The sequence below is a fragment of the Protomyctophum parallelum genome, assembly GCF_964188405.1.
Source record: "Protomyctophum parallelum genome assembly, chromosome: 5".
NCBI lineage: Eukaryota > Metazoa > Chordata > Actinopteri > Myctophiformes > Myctophidae > Protomyctophum > Protomyctophum parallelum.
Genome location: NC_139702.1, coordinates 31,144,512 through 31,168,495, shown reverse-complemented (window position 1 = coordinate 31,168,495; position 23,984 = coordinate 31,144,512). Strand labels below are relative to the sequence as shown.

General features: G+C 43.6%; 1 protein-coding gene across 1 annotated transcript; it reads left to right on the top strand.

Annotated features, from left to right (window-relative positions):
* The first annotated feature begins 185 nt into the window (after window positions 1–185).
* On the top strand, window positions 186–18,538 carry foxk1 (forkhead box K1). The gene is made up of 9 exons (XM_083766101.1): window positions 186–753; window positions 3,995–4,204; window positions 10,921–11,119; window positions 11,639–11,785; window positions 12,839–13,032; window positions 13,940–14,112; window positions 15,655–15,942; window positions 17,110–17,265; window positions 17,524–18,538. Exons 1-9 carry the CDS (start codon window positions 296–298, stop codon window positions 17,763–17,765), a joined length of 2,067 nt encoding a protein of 688 aa, XP_083622227.1. The 5' UTR covers window positions 186–295; the 3' UTR covers window positions 17,766–18,538.
* The last annotated feature ends 5,446 nt before the right edge of the window (window positions 18,539–23,984 follow it).

Below are 23,984 nucleotides of genomic sequence, written 5' to 3'. Positions count from 1 at the left end.
CCTGAAAATGCAATTCGTGGGAACATAAATTCACCCACCCTGTAAACTTGACAGTGTGACAACAAACTTGGAAGTTGAAGTTGAGTTCATGTTACCGTTACTAACTGGGCCAAGCACAGAGTCCCGTCCACTCGTCCAGTTCCCCACACCGCATCTTCAGAGCTGCCCAGAATCCATGTTGTGTTCCTCGAGCCACGGAGCACGAGCACTACTGTGGCCCAAAGTAACAACTCTCTCACGTTGCACGAGCCCTCTGTGTGTGTTGACCCCCCCTCCTCCCCTGACACAAAACAACATGGCAGATTACCGGGACGACACCGGGGCTCGAGCCCTGCTGGCCCTCCAGTCCGCCCCGTGCAGCCCCGTGCGGGTCTCGCACGGCTACCACCACCAGGGAGGCATGGTGCTCTCCACCTCCATCGGCGGAGGAGTGATATCGGCGGCCCGGGACGGCGCGATGCGCCGCCTCGCGTCCCCCCCGCAGCAGGCCCTGGCCCGGCTGGAGGGCCGGGACTTCGAGTTCGTCATGCGCCAGAGGACGGTGACGGTGGGCCGCAACTCGTCGCACGGTTCCGTGGACATCAACATGGGCCACTCGAGCTTCATCTCGCGGCGGCACCTGCAGATAACGTACGGCGACGTGGACGAGAGCGCCCGCGGCGGCTTCTCGCTGCGGTGCCTGGGGAAGAACGGCGTGTTCGTAGACGGCGTGTTCCAGCGGAGGGGCGCTCCGCCGCTGCTGCTGCCCCGAGAGTGAGTTCATTCAGTGGGGAGGAACACCCCGACACAGACCTCCCGTTAGCATGTTAGCGTAGCACGTTAGCATGCTTGGCTGGCTAGTAATGAGCCTAGATGTGGCTAACTAGCCACAGGGCTAATTCTCCCATTACTCAAACGTACTCTAACGTTAGTATGTTAGCTTAGCACGATAGCATGCGGAGGGAGAATTAGCTCTGTAGCTACATAGCTAATTCTCATATAAACTCAAAGTCGATGCTAATACTAGCCGCTAGTAGCTGCATAGCATATATTTTGGCCTGCTACATTCATTCTAACACGCCTTAGCTAAAGGAGTGGTTTATATTATGCCGTGCGACGGTGTTGTTCGCGTCCACAATTCGAAATTAGCAGATCTAACATAAGATGTTAAATCAGCTTATTTTCGAAAAGAGACGTCATGACGAACTTAAATCAGGCCTTTTGTTAACTTTGCAAGTTACAAGGGGAAAGGGTGCAGGCTTAAAAGTTTGCAAGTTTCGGAGTTTGACATTACTTGCGCGAAAACGTTTTTAGTCACACATTGAAGGCCAACTGACGATGCTAAAATGTAAACAAATGCGTCAAAAGCAGCGACAACAGCAGCATGCATGATTGATTCCAATAGTATCTCGGTGGAAAGGAACACATGCGTGGTTTGTGTATTTGCTGTTATGGGGGGTAGGTTTGTTTACGTTGGTGTCGATGTGTAAACAGTGGAGTACAACACCTATATTTTGTTCAGGCTACATAGCCTGTCAAAAATAAAGTGCATATTTATTTCCCGTCTACAAGCTAAACACTCGAATGAAGACTGTATGTGACTTTAACTTGTTCCGTTTTTTCGAGTGTCAAGCTCAAACCATAGCATGTTGTTTTTATTATTATTGTTTTGACATGGGATATGTTGTAATGTGTGTAACCCGAGTGTCACATTACGTTCACATTGTTTAACATGACGCCAGTGGCGTTTTTACGTCCCCAGTGTAAACAACAACCCTGTGACAGCTGTATGCATGATCAGATAGGGGCCTTTATTATGCCACCTCTCTCACAGACACAGCACCCAAGACTGTGTTGTTTACGCAGTGCTTCAATTCACCATCAGAGACTTTGACATGCTATTGATTGATTGGCATAGTGCGTGCGCGCGTACGTGTTTGTGTATATACTGCTCCAAGGGGCAGTGCCCTTGCGTCATCTGATTGGCTGTCAAGTCTTGTTTGTGGGTGTGTCAAACAGCAATCGGGAAGTATAATCTGACATCCTCATACCAGAAGGCCACATGGAGTAAACACAAGAGCTCAGACACATAATTTATTTGTATATGCTATTGTACGATGGTGATATCTACTGCTGTAGGTCAGGTTTAAGCAGAGACAGTAAACATTTCTTTATGAAGCTTTTAGGGTTCCTTGACTACAGGGTTGATCTGTGGTATCTGAGGTAATTAGTGACTGCTCGGCCTCTGTGATGGCTGGATAATTAGGCCAGTAGTGTGGCCTTGGCCTGGTTTAGTTTAGGTTGGACTGGGTAGGGTAGGTGATTCATTCCACCCTATTTTAAGATGAAAAGAGTGTTCGAAGTGGTCTAGCAGTAGAATGAAGAGTTCGTTTTTGAAGAGCCAGTGTTTGAATTGGTCAAACTAACAGAATAGAATACATGTTCACTGCATCTTCCATAAAACCCCAATGGTCTGAGAAATTTTATAAAAGCAAAGGTTAAAGCCTCGATCTGTGATTACTTGTCTTCAACAGGCTGTATGTAGAACAATACATTCTAATAAACAAAATGATTCATCAGTCTTACAATTTTATTTAGCTTTATTCCATGGAGTATTGTATAAAGATTTTTTTTAACTGCTGTCAGCCAGGTGAGATAACGATAAGATTTACCATAATCCAGTGAATTTTTAAATTTATATCTTTAATTTAGGGTGTAAATTGATTGAATAGATGAATAAAAAAATCACACCCGTGTGAAGTGAGGGCGCTCTTATCATCTTACAACATCGAGGACAAAACAAATTCAGACAAAACAAACATTAAACTCTGGTCTGTTCAACTTCATTGTTAATGGCATTGGTTTGTGTTAGTGACAAAACAAACATTAAACTTTGTGGTCTGTTCAACTTAATTGTTAATGGCATTGGTTTGTGTTAGTGTCAAAACAAACATTAAACTCTGTCCATTGTCAATGGCGTTTTTTATGTTTGTATAAAGAAAAACAAACATTAAACCTGTAATAGGAGGGACTAGCGCGGCAGCGCCCCTCAAATAAGATTACGGGCTATCACGGTAGGCTGTTACGTTAATTGATCTGACTTTGGAGAGGTAATTGCAGTAATTAACCTTTTTTGTGACTACAAAATACACACTCAAATAAGTCAAATATGATCAATTTTCTCTTATTGTGTTTTCAACATGATTTAGAAACACAGGAAACGGGGCCTGATCCCCAAACTTTAGATCGTATCTGACTGACTGTGTAACTAACTGTCTGGCTGCTTGGAGCTGTCTAAGCTCAACATATCCTCTTGGATTACAGTAATACACTGTATATTATTCCATTGTGAGTGTAATAACAGTGTCACATAAACATTGCATTCAACATTGAGGATTTTACTCTGTAGTTTTACATTTTGTCTGCCTTATTCATGTCGGGCCAGTACTCGGCTGTAGACAGTCCACATCTATTTTTGTCTGCCCACATCATCTAATGTTGTCTGTAGAAACACACGTACATTCCACAGTTCATCATTCATTATGCTTAAAACAAAGAGTAGCTGTTTTATGAGAGTATTATCATTTTATGAACCAAGACCTTCCTGTCAGCAGTATTCCAAGGTTTTATTCGTTGCATCCAAAAATATCAGCTACACACAAGAGTAATTTTCTTTTGTTTTAGGTTCTTCGTAATTGTAGCAACAATAACAAAAGAGAGAATTATCAGTTGCAGACAAGTTGTTCTTTTCTCAAATGGTTTGTTTATGTTTATCAAATGTCTCACTCTACTCTTTTGTGTGTGTGTGTGTATGTCACCTATCCCTTCTCGCTGCTGTCTGTTCATTTCTTTTCCTCCTTTCACCTTTTTCCTTTTCTACCTCTTAACCCCCGTTCTCCCGAATCCCATGTATCCTCCCTCCTCTCCATCCATTAACCTTCCACTCCATCTCTGTCTCTCTCTTCCCACTCGCTGCTTCTTCTTGTGTGCCCCTGCCGCCCCTCTCTCTCCCCAGGTGTGTGTTTCGATTCCCCAGCACCGTCATAAAGATCCAGTTCATGTCGCTGCTGGAGGCCGAGGAGCAGAGAGAGGAGGAGGAGCCCTCGCCGCCACCTCGCCCGCTCTTCCCTCACATCTCGCCCCTCAAAATCAGCATTCCCACCATGCACGAAGAACACCTCAGGCCCTTCAGTCCGCCTCTGCACTCGCCCACAGGCACCATCAGGTGAGGTGTAGCACAAACACACACGCAAGTTAGTTCTGTGCACACCATTTGCACACATCACATAAAATAGCCCAAAAGCAACAACATAAGCGGCTTGTTATCAATAGTGCTCACGGATCAAGCATGATCAAACATGATAAAAAACAACTGTTGTTTTTTCAAGAGGTATGCCCAAAACAGGGACGCCAGGTTGAAAATGGTTAACTCCCCGTCTTGGGATTATGAAACCATCCATAAGTGTTTCTGGCGGTGTTGTAGCTTTGGTGAAAATAGTTGCTGACTATTGACTTAATGTTTATGCTATTGTGCGATGGTGATCTACCAGAAGATCTACAAGATCACTAGGCAAAGTGCTGTACAGACACTGTATCGGTCAGGTTTAAGCAAAGATGGTAAAGGTAAACATTTCTTTATGAAGCCTTTAGGGTAAAATGGACCACCACTTTATCACCTTGTAATATTTGCATTCTGTGTGCTTGACACACAGCAATTTGAAATTAATGCTAAATAATTGCACGAAAGAATTGCTCCTTGTGTGAAGGACCTACAAATGCATTCTAAATCAGTAGTTCTTAAAACGTTTCTTAATTCAAATTTATTCAAAACACTTTAACTCTATCTCTACCGCTAGCTGTTAGCATAAACCCCAGCTCCAGGGGCTATACTGTACATGCTCACTTTAATGAGACATTGTTTGCCCGCCCCCCCGCAGCCCACACACTGTTGGAACACTCACACACACTCCTTACCTCTCGTCAGAAGCGTTTACATGGCGCCAGCGGCGCGGTAAAAATACACAAATTAAATCAGAAATGTGGATGGCAGAAAATCCACCAAGGACAGCGATCTTAGAACCAGAGATTGAAAATCCTCTCTTCCACTGCTCTGCACTGTGTATATATGCATCAACCATTACATAGACGGAGTCTACGTTGGGGTACGTATGTATATATATATATATATATATATATATATATATATATATATATATATACGGACATGGTATATGACGCCACCTAGCGTCGACTTACTTATATACGTACCTGGGAAAAATAGAGTTAAACATTTTTTTCAAAGTTCAAAAATAGCGTATGTACAAGCTTGCACAAAGTGACTCACGGTGAGCTTGTAGATCTGCTATTTTTAAATAGCTAAAGCCCAAACCTCACCAAATGATTCGCCATGCATCTCCTTGCAACATGCAACTACTTGCAAACATTATTCCCAATGGCAGTTGCAAGGAGTTGCATTGTTGTGGTTTGGGCTTAACGCTAAAATGAGTCATTGACACACATGCTTTCAAGTTTAAAAAGCAGGTGGCTTGTGCTGGACTAAAGGTAGATACATGAATGAAGAAAGAAGTCCGCACACAGGCTCTGCTCCAGTGGTGTTTTGTTTTATTTAAAACGCCATTAGTTAAGGCACAACGTTTCAGCCGTGAACGGCCTTCATCAGTTTTGAAAGCTAGTATGCTTTCAAAGCATACTAGCACTGCATAGTATGCTTTAATTAGTTCTGACTGTAGTTAAGGAGGTATAGATGGGACATCTGTTTCCATATTTCCATGTTCACACTACATTCTGCATGATGCTTATTGCTATGGATATGGATTGCTATGTACATCTATGCAATGATGCATCGGCGTTGGAAAAGATTGAGGAAAAGAGTTTATTCAACTCCGTTCAGTAGCATTGACTTGATTTTGGAGAGGATGTACGATACACCAGAAAGAATGGTCCCATGAGTTATTGTTCCACGACTGGAAATAATGGTCTTTTAGATTGAAAATAATTCTCTGCTTTCTGGTGTTTTTTGTTCAAAAACAAGCCACATTCAACTGCCCATAACTATGGAAAGGATTATCACGGCGGCACAGTACTTTCCCCCCCGACTCTACAAGACTGCTGCGTCTTTCAAAGCGATCGGCTGGTGGATCGTTGTGAGGAATAATATTCTATGATTTTTCAAAGGTTGGTAAACGCCTGGAATGGCTGGCAAGGGCAGCTATAGACAATGTTTTAACTCTGGCAGTCAAATAGGTAAAGGTTTTAGTTAGTGTTACCACATGTAACATTGACCTCATTGACCTCTCCAGCCATGTTGGTCATTGGAGTGTTGACTTGTCATTAGCCTGATTTTGTATCACCACAAGGTAAATGCTTGTCCATTTAGTCAGGGAAGCACAGGCTCAGTTGTGAGTCAAATCGCTCTGTGTGAAGGCTGGATGTGGCCTCTGGAGAATGGCTGAGAGATGGACATGTCACTGTTGTAAGAGCTTTATAGATGAAGAAGAGCACAATTGTTTTGTTCATCACTTAAATACAGTACATTAACCACACAAGGCCTAAGATGGTGTTGAGCTGTAAAAGCAATAGCAGATACAGGTACGCTATGTTTGCAATCTATTGCCTATAATAACCATGGCACAAAATAGGGACGCCAGGCTGAAAGTCTCCTTTAACCCATTAAAACTGGGAAAGCATTTGTGTCATTTTAGATTTTTGGCATTGGCTATTCTAAAATAGTAGACGTACACAAGCTAAAGGCTTGTACATCTACTATTTTTTAAAATCCTTTTGTAAGTGTGTGAGAATTACTGATTTTAGAGGGCATTCTTTATAGAATCAGCTTCGGGTCATCATAATGAGTTAACCCATTTTGCGTGTGAACCCCTTTTGGTGTTTTAAACATTATGTTGTAATTTAGCTATTGAAAAATAGCAGATCTACGAGCTTGTAGGTCTGCTATTTTTGAAAAATCGAAGAACGACTGACATAGAAACATAGCTTTTTCAGAAAACTGTCAGGATGTAGAAGACATCCTTAGAATCTGATCTCAGGTCAGAATGGGTAAAAGTCTTGGGCTTATGAAACCGCGCATAAGTGTTTCTGTGTCATTGTGGTTGCGTTCTGTGGAAACGCTGTTCCTCCTACTGTGTGCATGTGTGTTCCGCTGCCTTCTCTGTGCTGCCGCATGCATGCAGCACATGTTGCTGTGTGTCTGTCTGTCTGTGTCTAGCAAGCAAGCATGAATGAGAAAACGTGGTCGGTGTGTGCGCCCTCTGGCGGCTTTGATCCTCCAAGTATGCAAGCAGTCCAACCAATGTGAGCTTGTGTACACACGCCTTATATGGAAGGGCTGCAGCTTGCAGCCGTGTGATTGGCTCTAGGGCAGATTGTTTTGCCTGCAGAACTTTTTTCTTTTTTTCTTTTTCTTTTCCGTCCAGTTGTGGCTTCCTTTCGAGAGCCCCCGACACCTCCCCCTCGCCCTTCAACCCCTACTCTCACACATGCACAGAGACATGCACGCACTCACACACGCACACACAACATACACACACTGTCCTCCACTTAACTGTGGCCTTTTTCAGGCAGACTCTGATGACACTTTAAGCAACAGTGCCCACATATACACAAAGGAGGTGTGATGTATGTACACACACACACACACACACACACACACACACACACACACACACACACATGCTCAAATCAATAACACAGGGTCACATGGTGACATTTGGAGTCACTTGTCTTGTTGGACAAGTTAATTGTGGTTACATTAACACTTGTCCCTGTGACCTCTCATATGAAGAAAGATTGCCCAGCTACTGAAGTATGAGTTATAAGGCAGTGTGTGTGAAAAATGTCGTTGTTGTGTGTTTTGGGCATGAATGTGTCGTGTTTTAATTGTGAGATGTATTGTCTGCCTTTCACCACTCTACCGTGTGTGTGTGTCTGTGTGCACACACACACACTCCTCTCTCTCTCTCCCACAACTATGATTCACTGATGCCAAAGGCAAATCAAAACACACGTACTCGCTCGCCCAGAAACCACTGTTTACTTTAGAAGAAGCGGCCGGTGTGTGCGTGCGCATGCGTGTGTTTGTGTATGTGTGCGTTATGTAATGTGTTATTACTGTGCAGTTGTGTTCTCAGTCAACGTGGCTCCTACAGATAAAACCTAGTTAATAATTAGCCTGCATTGTGTATCCGTGTGTTTGTGTGTGTGTAGTAGAGAGTGAATGTTCAGTTTATGTACTTGGTTAGTTACTGCGAGAGTGAGGTCTAGCCAACACAAACTCAGGATTCCTGGATCGCTGCCCTCCATACTATCATCAGGTTCTTGAGCTCTTCAGTGTTGTCGCGCCGCAGTACGTCTACGTAGGTGGTATGCTTATTTCCCCTCCTGGCTTTGCCCTGGGTTGGCTCCCATAGTCGATTAACTTGCCTCAAGTTCTGGGTGGCTGACGCAGTGCCCTGCCAGCCTCATTCTTCTCTCTCTGACTTTGTCCGTGACCCGTGGTAGGTCCCCATAGAGGTCCACATTTCTGATGCGGTCTGTCCATGTGACACCTAGAGCCATTCGTAGCATTCTTGTGAAGACCACTCCATCCAGGGCTCTTTCCTCTTGTACTGTGAGGGTCCAATGTCTCAGCCCCATACAGCAGTACTGACTCCACAGTAGCATCATTTTTTGACCACGGTCATGGATTTCACAATCCATTGCCATCCCATTTCCTGCTTACTGATGCATGTGTCCCTAGCGATGACATCAGGGAACAGACAGTTTTCTACCTCTGGTCTGCTTTGAGGCAGGATTCCAGAGAAGAAGGGAAGATATAACCTCATTGTCAGCTCTGTAGCAGTTGCCGGCAAACTGTGTTCTTCTGGATCGGACTAGTGAAGAAACGCAGGGAAGTTTGCCGTATATTAGAGAGGTCGATGGGTGGCACTTCCAAGAGAGATTTTGCACTCTCATTAGAAGGCGGGTGTAAGTGCCATCCAGCTGTTTCGCTAATTTCTTTGAAAGTGTCTCAGAGCCAAAGAGTAGGATCGGCTCAACGGTCGTCCTGACCTTACTAAGCTGGGATGACCAGATCTTATGCATGTCATTGCAGGCTGACCAGGCCATACCCTTCCTAGTTTGAAAGTCCTTTTGGGAAGAAGATAAATATGAACCCAAATACTTGTAGTCATCAACCTGTTTGAGAGGAGTCTTAAGTGTTTTTATAATGTGGTTATTGTTGGATTTGCATATATTTACGTATTCAGTTTCCGTCTCGTGGGGATAAAGACCAACACAGTTGGAGGCCTGCTCAAGAGACTGAAGGAGAGCCTGAGCGTATTCCAATGTTTGACTGATAAGCGCAATGTTATCAGCGAAGTCGGTGTCTGTTAGGTATTTAGCAGGATGACGAGAGCTTCTCCTAGGGTTTAGTTGGTAGCCCTTATCATTGATAGTATCAACTGACATACGAAGAACATATTCAACAACAATAATGTATCGCCTTGGAGTGTGCCAAAGGGTGTCGCCTTGGAGTATGCCAACAAGGATGGGAATGAGTAAGGATGGTCGCTGAGGTATTTGTATATAGAACTTTTATGGCATTGATAATTTTGTCGGGGATGCCATATAATTTAAGAATTTCACACTAGTTATGAACAGCCATCTCTTAAGGTCTTCTCCCATGTCTGATTTCCACACTCTCCTCGTCCCATGCAAGGCTTTCCAGGCAAGTGCTCTCCGAATTTTGAGATGGGGAGGCAGCAGAAAAATACATAGCGCTTTCGAGATTGTTTTTAAGTGGTATAGTCCAGAAAAGGTTGGGAACCCATGTTTTAAAACCCTGTCAGGTCACCATGGTTAGGCTACATAATCGTGGGAGGGCTTTAATGATGTAGGTATTCAAATGATTGCAGGCCCCTTGGTGAGAAAGCGCTCTCGAGAGTCAACACAACATATTTACTACCGCCGGACAGTTGAGGAGAGAAAGAAATAGTACATTTCCAAGTGCACAACAATTCATAGAAGACTACAGTTATTGTGACCTAGACAGACACTCGATTCAATTGTATGTTATCATGTCACGTGATGGCTGATTACAGGCTATTTGCCGGGTAAGGTTCTCACCAGACATTTTTGTGTAAAATATAGACGTGGATTGGCAGTCAGCAAAGCAGCACCTAATTTACAATGCCAAACTAATTATCTGGTCAAGGTTTATGTTCATTTGAGTTGTAATATAAGCCAGATCATATATTCTTTCAGTTTGTCATATCACACATTATCCACGACTTGTGACAGCAAGGAAGAAAGGCTAAACTGTTGACCTGGACCACCTCATTCTCCTATCTTTTGACCACACTCTAATCAGATATTGTAGTTTTGATGAGTTCCGATGATGCTGGCGTCAAAACTAACCACAGCCCTCTCAAAATCGCAGAAATGTAGCGTTTGATTGCCAGACAGTTTTGAGAGGTGCCGCCGCTCCATTACGCAGCTATGCGTGTCCCTATGTGTACGTGTCTGTCCACACACGGACAGCTGCAACATCTAAAGTGGCCAGTAGAGTACAGCACAGTGTACACTACAGTACGTGTATGCATGTTGTGTCCTGTAAGTCCATGTGGGCTGGGAACCTTTGGTGCATGACACAGAAATATAGGAATCTATCAAAGAAAAAAGATCACACCTGTGTGAAGTGAGTGGTGCAACTCCATGTGGGGGAACTTCCAGACCCACAGGAACGTGCCCGGTTCCGGCGAGCCAGCCGTCCGAAACGGTTGAGAAATGACAGAGTTACGTGTGGGCGTCCCCAGGTGTACCTCTACTATAGGAGACTGGTTCATGCTGTCTGCAGCATTACGTATAAAAGGTTTAGCCATCAGCTGTGTTCTGAACATGGTCTCCTGTCCTCCTCTGTCTGCACAGTGTTCCTAACTCCTGCCCTGCCAGTCCACGAGGGGCGGGGTCTTCAGGATACCGCTACGGGCGCAACGTAACCTCTGACCTCCAATTAGCAGCTGAGTATGCCTCCAAGGCCGTTTCCGAGCAGCGGCGAGCTGTCGCCGAGCAACGGGGGGGAGGAGCCGACATGCGAGGGGACCTGACCGGTGGGGACAGTCCCAAGGTAAATACATATCCACTTAAAGGGCAAGACCACTATGGTAGAGGTTTGGGTTGTGTAGTTACCTTGCCATGATGTAACCCCAAAGGTGAACAAATCAAAAAAAGGTTGCTCCATTGATTGGAAATTGATCAATGGCGTTCACTTGCATTGGCCTCAATTTCCCAGAAGCCCTAGCAGCCCAGCGCATGGGTTGATTTCCGGTTTCGTCATCAAAACATGATGGCCTCGTCATCAGGTCCGCAGCAAAGCCGGAGTTTCTTTTTAATTATTAAAATACGGCGAATTAAACCCATGAAACAAAATTCGGGAAAGCCGTATTACATGCGGTGGAACACTGGATTAAACAATTGGCAGCCGTCAAACTATACATTTTTGATTTCTTGTCCACCTTTGGAATTTGTCATGGCAATGAACATCAAAACCTTACTGTCCCTGATGTCGTTATTGGCTTTCAGACCCCAGTGTAAATGTACTGTGTAGCCCACCATGTTTACATGTTAACATTGTTATGTCTTCCAGGATGAGTCCAAGCCACCCTACTCCTACGCGCAGCTGATAGTCCAGGCCATCTCCTCGGCCCCAGACAGGCAGCTGACACTAAGTGGCATCTACTCCCATATCACCAAACACTACCCTTACTATCGCACCGCTGACAAGGGCTGGCAGGTGCGTACGCTCATCTGGCTTACTGTAGCTTGTGCAGTAAAATTTATAATAAATGTAATTTTTTTTAAATTCAAGATTCTTTGGAAATAGCAATGCTTGTGTTTATAAGGTTTAATGTGGGGCGGCAGTGGCTCAGGAGGTAGAGCGGACGTCTTGGAATCCGAAGGTTCCAGGTTTCGTTTCCAGGCTCTCCTGGCAAAGTGTCGAAGTGTCCTTGAGCAAGACACTGAACCCCTAATTGCTCCAGATGAGCAGGTCGGTGCCTTGCATGGTGTCCTCCGCTATCGGTGTGAATGTGAAGTACATTTTAATGTAAAGCACTGTGGTCGCCCTAGCCCCTCATATATTCAGCTATAGTGTAGACTTTTGTTTTACACAAACATTAAATTCCCATTGACAATGAAATGAGAATTTACAATTATGTAGACGAGCAAATCCACTATTTTTGTCCTACACAAAGATTCCCATTGACATTAAATGGATGATGTATGATGATAAGAGCGCCCCTCACTTCACACGGGTGTGATCTTTATGCTTTGTTTTTCTGGGGGACCCCCTGGAACCTCCTCACAGACCCCTGGGGGTCCACTGATCCCACATGTAGATCCATTGGTCTGGGATCTGCCGCAAAAGTGGTTGAAATAGCAAATCTTCAAGCTCACAGTGCATCATTTAATGCCACTCTGCGAGCTTGTGCATCTGCTTTTTTTTTTTTCATTTTTGAAAAATATGAAACATTTGAATTTAACAAAAACATCAGACCAGTCTGAAGCGAGTGGTGCAACAGCACCCCCTATTGGTACTCTAAACATCGGGACATAGTCACATAGGTTAGGACATAGGGACATTGCTGTTCCTTGGAGTCGTTGCACCACAAAAATCTTCTTCTGGAGCTCCCTGGCACAAAACCTTTTCAGATGGACGTTCCATGGCCAAATGCATTACCGGTATCAATTTGAGGGTCCTTGGCACGGAAAAGTTTGAAAACCACTGTTGGTTGGTGTTCACTAGAATTGTTCTGTCCAAACCCCTCCTCCTCCTCTGTCCGTCCAGAATTCGATCCGACACAACCTGTCTCTGAACCGCTACTTCCTGAAAGTGGCTCGCTCTCAGGACGAGCCTGGCAAAGGCAGCTTCTGGCGCGTGGACTCGGCTTCCGAGAGCAAGCTGGTGGAGCAGGCCTTCAGGAAGAGGAGACAGAGAGGCGTGGCTTGCTTCAGGACGCCCTTTGGACCACTCTCTTCCAGGTAGCGCTTCTAAATCAAACGATTCAACGAACACACGTGCGCGCACACACACACACACACGGTCTGGCCTTGTTTTGGCTCGGTTTAACCCTCTTATCTCTGCTTCTCCTCGCGGCTGACATGGGATTGGATAGAACAAAGTAAGTGGGATTTGTAGACCGTCTTTATCAGCGCTGCACGATATTAGGAAAACATCTGATATGCTTTAACCGGTGTTGGGTGACGTTACTTTTAGAAGTAACTTGTTACATTATTTTTTTTTAAACCCCTCTGCGAGGATGTTTGATCAACATCAAATCAAAGCGTGCAGCTACAGGACCAAATTCGACAAGTGTCTCATTACACTTCAAGGAATATACATTTGTACACTCACATGTGTATGCCATGGCTCAATGGTCCAAGCACCTTGGCTAGTAATCCAGTCTGGCAGTGTGCCGCGGGTTCGACTCCCGATCCCGACGGCCTTTACTGTATGTCTTCCCCCCATCTCTCTCGCCATTTCCTGTCAGCCTACTGTCTGTCCCTCCATGAAAAATATAAAATGAAGGCGAAAGCCATAAAAAAACATTACAAAATAAATAAATGTGTAAGCGTTCATTTGGAACCCCTTCAAGGAACCTAGATGCTCCCTGTACCCCACTTTGAGACCCACTGTCCTAAATATGTTTAAATTACTCACTGGTATCGGATCGGTACTCGGTATCGATAGACCGGTCCGCAAGTTATGGGTTATCGGAATTGTTGTAGAGAACAAAATAATTGTATCCGCGCATCTCTACTAGTGTAGGCGTTGTCTGTGTTACGTTATGTTGCTTCTGTGAGCAGGATTGTTTTGTTTGGTGTCACTCGTTTACCATTAAATCGCTTTTCTCTCTTTTGCTTCTGTCCCCTCCTTGTCCCGTTCCAGGAGTGCCCCGGCGTCCCCTACCCACCAGGGCCTTCTGTCTCCCCCCTCCAGCGGCCTGCAGACCCCAGAGTGTTTGAGTCGAGAGGGCTCACCGGTCCCCCACGACCACCACGAGCAGCTGGCTCATAAGCTGGCCTCCGTACCGGAGTACCGCTACTCCCAGAGTGCCCCAGGTGAGAAGCACGCGCATGTGCATGTGGAAAGTCGCACAGTAATAGAGCGTCGCAGTCCCGCCCCCTACCAGGGCCCAGGAAATGATTCTCCGTTCATTTTCCTCATAGACATTTCAAAAAGTATTTATTTAAAGACGTTTACGCCGCGGACAAAGCCAACTCTTGTCGTGACAAATCATGACAACGCACATTTTTGGGCCGAACAAATAATTAGAAAGAAGAAAAAAACGGCAGGTTACAACACTTTTTTTGTTGTTTTTCTTCTTTGTAATTATTTGTTTGGTCCAAAATATTGTGTTTGTTGTCATGAGTTGTCACGACTCGAGTTGGCTTTGCCCGCTGCGTAAGTAAGTAAGTAGCCTTGCCGAGCCATGAGGCCCATAAGGCAGGAGCCTATCTCCTGTTTCTGTAGCGTGAGGCAGCTTGATGTACAAGTACACCCCCTGGACATGACGCTAGTATGTCGCAGGGATTTACTCCCAATCCAACCCTTGATGCTGAGTGTCAAGCAGGGAGGCATTGGGTCCCATTTTTACAGTCTTTGGTATGACCCGGCTGGGGATTGAACCCCAACCTCCCAGTTTCAGGGCGGACACTCTAACCACAAGGCCACTGAGCGGCGTAACCGTCTTTAAATAAATACCTTTTGAAATGGGAAAAATGCATTGGGAATCATTTCCTGGGCCTGGCGTCGTCATGAAAGGGGGTGGGACTGTGACGCTCTATTGGGAGAGCGTGGCAATTTTGTTCACTATAAACCTCTCATCTCCATATTTGAGATTAATTTTCTTCCATTATCTTTTTCATAAATTAGTGTCCCCTATTTGATCATACTACAGGTGTCGCACAAAGGCATGAAAAGTACCCGATCCACAAGCTCGGAAAGTAGCGTGAAGCGACACATTTTGAGCTTGTAGGTCCGCTGCTTTTGCAATGTTTTGAATTTGAATCCTTCAAAAGTAACCGTTTTCCGTCTGACAGACGATATATCTTTGTGTTGTCTAACCACAACAACCACAATCACACTTGCTACAATCCAGAATTTCCCAATCTATGGGATAGCATGGGAGATCTGTTTGCCAGCACATGGACAATACCATTGGCAGCAGAGTGGCGTATTTCACCTATGAAGAGCAAACTATAATAAAATGAACAATTGCAACACATAATCCAAGGCTTAATCGCCACAGTTGCAGCTGCCAAATGCAGGAAGGCTAGCTGGCCAAAAGACTCAAGACTGTGTAAATATACATACGTTAATAGCTTTTAATACCACTGCTAGTAATAATTTATAGACGTGCATATCCCAATGTCCAATAAAATGTCTTCCGTTGAGGACGATTTAATGTACATCTTGAGCAGCACAGCCTCTTCCTTAGAGAGCACAAGTATCTCTGACTATAAGTGTGTGCATTACATTAAATTAACAGGTCAAACGTCTTTAATATATATTCTTTCAGAGTGAACGTTTTTTGTAGAATGGAGCTCAGGTCTAAATGGGTTAAAAGTGGGGGATTTTTAACGGTTGTCTTGGTCCACCAGGCTCTCCGGTCAGAGGCTCTCCGGTCAGTGCTCAGCCCGTCATCATGGCTGCCCCCTCTCACCATCCCACGCAGCTGACTTCAGGCCTGGGGAAAGCCCTGGCCTTCCTCCCCAGCGGCGGCGGCCAGGCCCTCCACCTGCTCCAGAGCCCCCCGCCGCAGACCGTCACCATGGTGAGGGTGGTCACCAGCGTCCCGCCCCAAATAAACCCAGCCAACGGGTACACTACTGCCTGCACTGTCGGCTCAGGCCAGCAGGGGGGAGTGGAGGGCAGCAGTGAGCTCAGAGGTGTGTATTGCGGTGGTTCAAACCCTTTTTTTCTGGACTCTTCAAAATAGTGTTTGTCTATGTTGCTTTTGACAGGAAATTTAGATTTCGTTTTAGTCATAGTCTTTTGAATAAAATTCCATTTAGTTTTAATCATCTGAAAGGTTTTTGTGTAGTTTTAGTCAACTAAATATAAGATTTTAGTCGACTAAATCTGCAGTTGATTTAGTCGACTGAAAAGCATTAATACGCAAAAAACTACACGTGCATCCATAAATATTAAAAAAAAATTACGTGTCATGCTACGACACGTGAGCTTGTAGATTGGCTATTTTCGGAGAGTGACACTTGCACACACAACCACGCATAAAATTACTTTACTAGTCGCCTCCCTAACATTTTAGTCTAGTTTTTATTTGTTGACAAAATTGTCAGTATATTTAGCCATACTTTAAGGCCTATTCATACACATACTTGTGTTCGGATGAGCGGTGAGTCGCTTACCACCGCGGCATGATGTCATTTTGTAGTTTCCGGTGGTCACCTCGTCACCTAAAACTGGAGTATGACTAGGCCTTAACACTGGTGTGTGTGTGTGGTTGTTTGCGACTAGGCCTTAACACTGGTGTGTGTGTGGTTGTTTGCGACTAGGCCTTAACACTGGTGTGTGTGTGGTTGTTTGTGACTAGGTCTTAACACTGGTGTGTGTGTGGTTGTTTGTGACTAGGCCTTAACACTGGTGTGTGTGTGGTTGTTTGTGACTAGGTCTTAACACTGGTGTGTGTGTGGTTGTTTGTGACTAGGCCTTAACACTGGTGTGTGTGTGGTTGTTTGTGACTAGGCCTTAACACTGGTGTGTGTGTGTAGTTGTTTGTGACTAGGCCTTAACACTGGTGTGTGTGTGTGTGTGTGTGTAGTTGTTTGTGACTAGGCCTTAACACTGGTGTGTGTGTGTGGTTGTTTGTGACTAGGCCTTAACACTGGTGTGTGTGTGTGTGTGTGTGTGTGTGTGGTTGTTTGTGACTAGGCCTTAACACTGGTGTGTGTGTGTGGTTGTTTGTGACTAGGCCTTAACACTGGTGTGTGTGTGTGGTTGTTTGTGACTAGGCCTTAACACTGGTGTGTGTGTGTGGTTGTTTGTGACTAGGCCTTAACACTGGTGTGTGTGTGTGGTTGTTTCCCGTGCAGAGTTGCATCAGAACAGGGAAAGAGTGATCCAGATGGTGGAAGGGGCGGTGCAGGGTGGTGGCATGGCCCTGGGTCTCCACCAGCTTCCTGTTCGCACCGTCACCCAGAACGGCAAACACACTGCCGCTGTCGCCACCAGCCTGCCCAACACCTACAGTGAGTGGTCGTTAACATTACAAATGTTCATATATTTTCAATTATTAAATGGATGAATGGTGGAATTGGCAGATATACAAGCTCGAAACATGACAGCTATTTCCACTATTCAATACATACAGTAATTCAAATTTGTATGTTATTTGTCTATTTGATTAATCATCAACTTAAATGTTGTAATCGTGACAGCCCTATCTATTTATTTTTGTAGTTGTCTGTTCATCAACATATTGGCTAATCTCTCTGTCTTCTGTGCAGCTCTGAGCAGTCCTCTGCAGATCCTGGCTGCTCAGGCCTCCAGCTCCCCGCCGGTGTTGCTGAGCAGGCCTCCCGCCACCGGGGGAGCCGACGAGCCGGGCGGCGAGCCTCAACCAAAGAGGATCAAAATGGAGGAGGAGGCGGCGATGGGCCCGGACTCAGCCCCCCCGCCTCAGGTCACACCTGCACAGCAGCCCGTCATCGTCGCCATGACCTCGCAAAGCCACGACCCCAGGAAGTGAAAACACCAGGAGCTCTGCTGACCCCCGGGTGCCTCAGAGAAACACCTCGCCTTCTTTTCTTTCTTTTTTTTACTCTACACATTTGATACGGACTGCAGACACAACGCGGCCAAAAAACGGAACTCCAGGCAGCCTTAATGGGGAGTTAGACTTGGTTGTGGTGCGTGCCAGTGTCGCTCGCCGAACATAGCCGATGTACAAGCTGACGCGTCGCACTGCAACAACCCATTGTGAGCTTGTAGATCTGCTGTTTCCAGTGCGTGACACGGCGCACAAGCGAGTGTAAATCAGCCATTTTCAAAGCCTGTTTTCCATTTCAACAGAAGGGAATTGCGGTTAGAAAACATCTGAGATTCGTGTTGTTGAAAATTGAAACTGATTATTATAATTTTTTTAAAGCAAATCTGACAGGATTTTGCCACTGTCTTTTTTTATGATGTTCTCCGTCATTCACAGACACAGACCGGTAAGGACATTATATTCTTAATGGAGAATTTGAAACAACAGTCTTTGTCCATCGACGTTGCACTTAATCTCTGTGTATGGTGGAGGACGTTAACTTGGACTGAGAGATGCCCTCGCCACCTACTAGTTTAAATGGATTTAAACCCAGTTCTGTCAGTTTGTAAAGTCACTGATAGGCCAAAGAAGTCACCTGTCCATAATACCTCCCACTTTGACTCACTGCTGATTTGCCTTGAGAGGGAAGGAACTCAAATCAGAGAGGGATTTAGGCAAGCGCTGCAGGGGGGGGGGCAGGTTGTAAGACCCATGTACTGGTCCTGGAGACGAGCGAGTGTGGAAGACTTACTCAATGTTTTTAATGTGGGAAAGGAACAGTGTACAATGGTGGGTGGGTGGGGGGGGAGGGGTCGAAGAAGTGATCCTGCAGGCGTCCTCCTTAAAGGTAGCTCTCCACCGCTGTAGTAAAGTGTTGGAAATCGTCTATTGCCGAAAACCTGCTGTTGAAAGGCTGGTGGGTACACTGTTGTGTCGGGTCGCAAGTTGTAGGGAAGCGTTGAATACCGCCGGATAGCAGCGAGCTTGTTGTTGGAAAAAGTCAGTGTCGGCTCTCGGGTACATTCAGAAACTTTTTTTTTCACACCTTCCAACTGACCGGCTGATCTTCCAACTTCATTCGACTGCCAGTCTGTAGTAAGTCTTGGTTTGGTGGAGAGCCAACTTAAGAGCTGAAGAGTGGAGAATGTTTGTCGTAAGAACTGCCAGGACACCCAATCTCAGGATAGAAAAATCTCTTAAAAAAAAAAAAAGATATCAAATAAAATAAAGTTGCCTTCTCACCTCGCACAAGGAAGATGAGAGTGACAAGTGTTGAAATTCCCTGAAATCGACCAGGGAAAGTCCAGAGCCAGCAGTTTTCCACTCGGCTCCAGGTTGTTTTAACGGTGTAATGAAACTCCTCAGATATCACTGGCGACGTGAGGGGGGGGGGTTAGAAAAGTGTGGTGAGCAATCGTGGAAATGGAGCTAACCTAATGTAGACAAACTGATTGTCCTTTTTTTGTTTTGTTTTTGTAGTTAGTAAACGGAAAGACAGAGCAGTGCGTGTACAGTTTATTTTTTGTTTTAGCTCAGAAAAGAAAGAAAGAAAAAAAACATTATGATCCTTAAAAGCCTTAAATGTTTCTTACCTTTTTTTTTTCAATGTTTAGTTTATTTTAACATTTTAGAGAGCGTTACCTTTTTAGAATGCTAACATTGCGTTTCTTTATAAGCGCACACAAACCTGCTACACACTACAAAGACCTCCGACAGATTTATTATCAGGGGAAGGGGTGGGACCAACTACACACAACCACATAAATCTGTTAGTATTTTAGTTTTTTGTTTTTCTGTATGGCACTCCCTCCATCCTTTTACCTATTCATTCATTCATTCATTCTTTCACGTTTTCGTCCTTAATTCCTGTCTCCCCGTAAGCCGGATTTATGCTTAGCATGCATGCCCCGGAAAAAGAGCCAGTCTCCAAGCTTGGATCAGCTATTTTGTTTTGGTGAGTGACACCAGTAGCACGCAGCCAAGTATAAAAAATTATGCCTTATTAATTTCTCTGCTTCCCATACCCTCCCTTGGTATTCAGTCTGTAGGCTGTGGTACAGCTAAGGTACAGACTACAGACCATGCACCTCGAAGTATTCATTAGGGATGCACCAATCGTGAAGGTCTAGGCCGTTATCGATGGTTTTCTATTTATTTAATTTTTTGTTATTTATTACCCCTCCCTTTTGTCCCAGGGTAACTAAGAAAAGCTTCATGAACTAACTTTTTAAAAGTATTTTCAGTGTTTTGAACGAGCACACATTCAATCATACAAATTCACGAAATAACCTTTTTAATGTCCACATTTTTTGTGTGAAAAATATCAGTTTCAAAGGTTTTTTTTCTTTTCTTTTTCTTGCTATGCAACTACCTAGAAACATTGTCCACTGCCATCTGTGTGAATGTCGGCCATTAGCCAATGTGTGCCGATATACAGTAACTGGGTGTATCCCTGGTTGGGTTGCCAACTGTGCCTTGAAATAAGGAATCCCTTATTTTAAGAGTTCAAATAGCTCATATATAATGTACATAATATACTATATGCTAATACAAGTTGTTAACCACTTGAACCCTCTTCACTTGGTGAACTGGACCCACTTTTTTCTCTAAACTAAATGTCTTTGCCAAAAATGGCTGATCTACAAGCTTTGTAGATCAGCTAATTTCTTTTGGTTAATATCTCCCCCAGAATGTGGATGCTGGGGTTCAAGTGGTTAATAATATAATATACAAAAACTGTACATATATATACAGTGAGATTTCATCTTTTTCTCAGGGCGTCCCTTAAACATTTCTTTTTAAATAAGAGATGCCCGGCGGGGGATTGTTGGCAACCATTACTTACTTACTGTCTTTTATGCTACTTGGCATGTAGGCCAACCCTAATCCCTAGTTTAATGTCTCTGTCGGGTGGAAACCTCATATGTCAAAAACTGTTACTTTTCAGGATCAATAAAAAGAAAAGCGTATGTAGCAGATCTACAAGCTCGAAGTCGAAACGTGTCGCCTCGCGACGCATTTTGAGTTTGCAGATCTGCTGCTTTTGTGTGATGCTGTAGTTAAAACAGGAGACGGGATGTTTCTGCCCTGACGGAGACGATTTGTCTGCACTTTCATCTGCCTGCTCTTCTCCTCAACGTCTCTCAACCTCTTCTCTCACTCTGCCTTCTTCAGCACGTCTGCAATGTCCTTCACATCGTCTTCAATGTCAACCAATCAGTCACCAGTTACGGAATGTTTAATGGCCGTTTGTTGCACATGAATTGTAAAAATGAAACAAAAAAAATGCATAATGATTGTATGCTGCTCTTTCTATCTGCTAAATGACAAAGCTTTTGGAAGATTTTTTTTGTTTTGTTTTCCTATTTTGCAAAAAGAAGAAAATAACTATTTTGCTATCTGCAAACAGCTGTCATCCAACCGTAAAAAAGAAGAAATAGAGAAATATAAATATGTATTTTTAAATGTTTTTTTTTTTGTGATTTGTTAAAACAAAGTGTGTAGCACAAATTAAAATTCCTCATTGACTGTCTGGTGTCTTATGTGAATTGGGAATGCTCTTCCGGGCTGCTCGTTGTCATGAAAGGGGGCGGGACTGTGTTTTTCACGATTTTCAAAAAATTATAAATCGGGAAACGAAATACTATAGTATGCCGTTTTTCATGGTTTCCGTCTCCGACGACATTCTATATAGTATTTTGAAAGTGTATTGGAGGAAGGCCCCTCTCATCCTGATTGGATGAAGGCTTTGCCACCCAAACCGAAACTAGGGATTTTTTTTTACCCCAGGGGCTCACTGGAGACGGGGAGGAAATCCTTATATGGTCAGCACACTTTATAGTAGGGAGGATTATCCAAAAAAGAAATGATATTTGAATTAAGTGAAATCAATGAATATACCTTTAACTTAAACGCATTCTCAATGGCACTAGCACAAATGTTGGCATGCTACTAGTCCTACATACACCTAGAAACCCCATTCTAGCCTATTTAGGTTCATCTTACGGTGGACATGTTTGCCTGAAAAGGAATCTTTGAAATGTTTCATAGTTTAAGAAATATAAGGCTTTAAAATTTGAGACTTTTAACATGGGGCTCAATGGCAGATTTTGGCACGTCAAAAAATCTCTTTCTCCTAGAAACTCCATTCATACTTTTTATTATTCAGCTTACTGTGGAGACACATGCTGGAACGTTTTACTTTGAAATGTTTTGTAGTTTCTGAGTTATTTAACTTAAACGCCCAATGCATTCTCTATGGCAATAGCACAAAATTTGGCATGCTACTAGTCCTACATACTTACACCTAGCAACCCCATTCTAGCCTACTTAGGTTCATCTTACGGTGGACATGTTTGCCTGAAAAGGAATCTTTGAAATGTTTCATAGTTTTAGAAATATAGTGCTTTCAAATTTGAGACATTTAACATGGGGCTCAATGGCAGCTCTATAGGCACGTCAAAAGTCACTTTCACCTAGAAACTCCATTCACACTTTTTATTATTCAGCTTACTGTGGAGACACATGCTGGAACTTTTTTTTATTTTTATGTTTTGTAGTTTATGAGTTATTTAACTTAAACGCCCAATGCATTCTCTATGGCAATAGCACAAAATTTGGCATGCTACTAGTCCTACATACTTACACCTAGCAACCCCATTCTAGCCTACTTAGGTTCATCTTACGGTGGACATGTTTGCCTGAAAAGGAATCTTTGAAATGTTTCATAGTTTTAGAAATATAGTGCTTTCAAATTTGAGACATTTAACATGGGGCTCAATGGCAGCTCTATAGGCACGTCAAAAGTCACTTTCACCTAGAAACTCCATTCACACTTTTTATTATTCAGCTTACTGTGGAGACACATGCTGGAACTTTTTTTTATTTTTATGTTTTGTAGTTTATGAGTTATTTAACTTAAACGCCCAATGCATTCTCTATGGCAATAGCACAAAATTTGGCATGCTACTAGTCCTACATACTTACACCTAGCAACCCCATTCTAGCCTACTTAGGTTCATCTTACGGTGGACATGTTTGCCTGAAAAGGAATCTTTGAAATGTTTCATAGTTTTAGAAATATAGTGCTTTCAAATTTGAGACATTTAACATGGGGCTCAATGGCAGCTCTATAGGCACGTCAAAAGTCACTTTCACCTAGAAACTCCATTCACACTTTTTATTATTCAGCTTACTGTGGAGACACATGCTGGAACTTTTTTTTTTTTTTATGTTTTGTAGTTTATGAGTTATTTAACTTAAACTCCCAATGCATTCTCTATGGCAATAGCACAAACTTTGGCATGCTACTAGTCCTACATACTTACACCTAGCAACCCCATTCTAGCCTACTTAGGTTCATCTTACGGTGGACATGTTTGCCTGAAAAGGAATCTTTGAAATGTTTCATAGTTTAAGAAATATAAGGCTTTAAAATTTGAGACTTTTAACATGGGGCTCAATGGCAGATTTTGGCACGTCAAAAAATCTCTTTCTCCTAGAAACTCCATTCATACTTTTTATTATTCAGCTTACTGTGGAGACACATGCTGGAACGTTTTACTTTGAAATGTTTTGTAGTTTCTGAGTTATTTAACTTAAACGCCCAATGCATTCTCTATGGCAATAGCACAAAATTTGGCATGCTACTAGTCCTACATACTTACACCTAGCAACCCCATTCTAGCCTACTTAGGTTCATCTTACGGTGGACATGTTTGCCTGAAAAGGAATCTTTGAAATGTTTCATAGTTTTAGAAATATAGTGCTTTCAAATTTGAGACATTTAACATGGGGCTCAATGGCAGCTCTATAGGCACGTCAAAAGTCACTTTCACCTAGAAACTCCATTCACACTTTTTATTATTCAGCTTACTGTGGAGACACATGCTGGAACTTTTTTTTATTTTTATGTTTTGTAGTTTATGAGTTATTTAACTTAAACGCCCAATGCATTCTCTATGGCAATAGCACAAAATTTGGCATGCTACTAGTCCTACATACTTACACCTAGCAACCCCATTCTAGCCTACTTAGGTTCATCTTACGGTGGACATGTTTGCCTGAAAAGGAATCTTTGAAATGTTTCATAGTTTTAGAAATATAGTGCTTTCAAATTTGAGACATTTAACATGGGGCTCAATGGCAGCTCTATAGGCA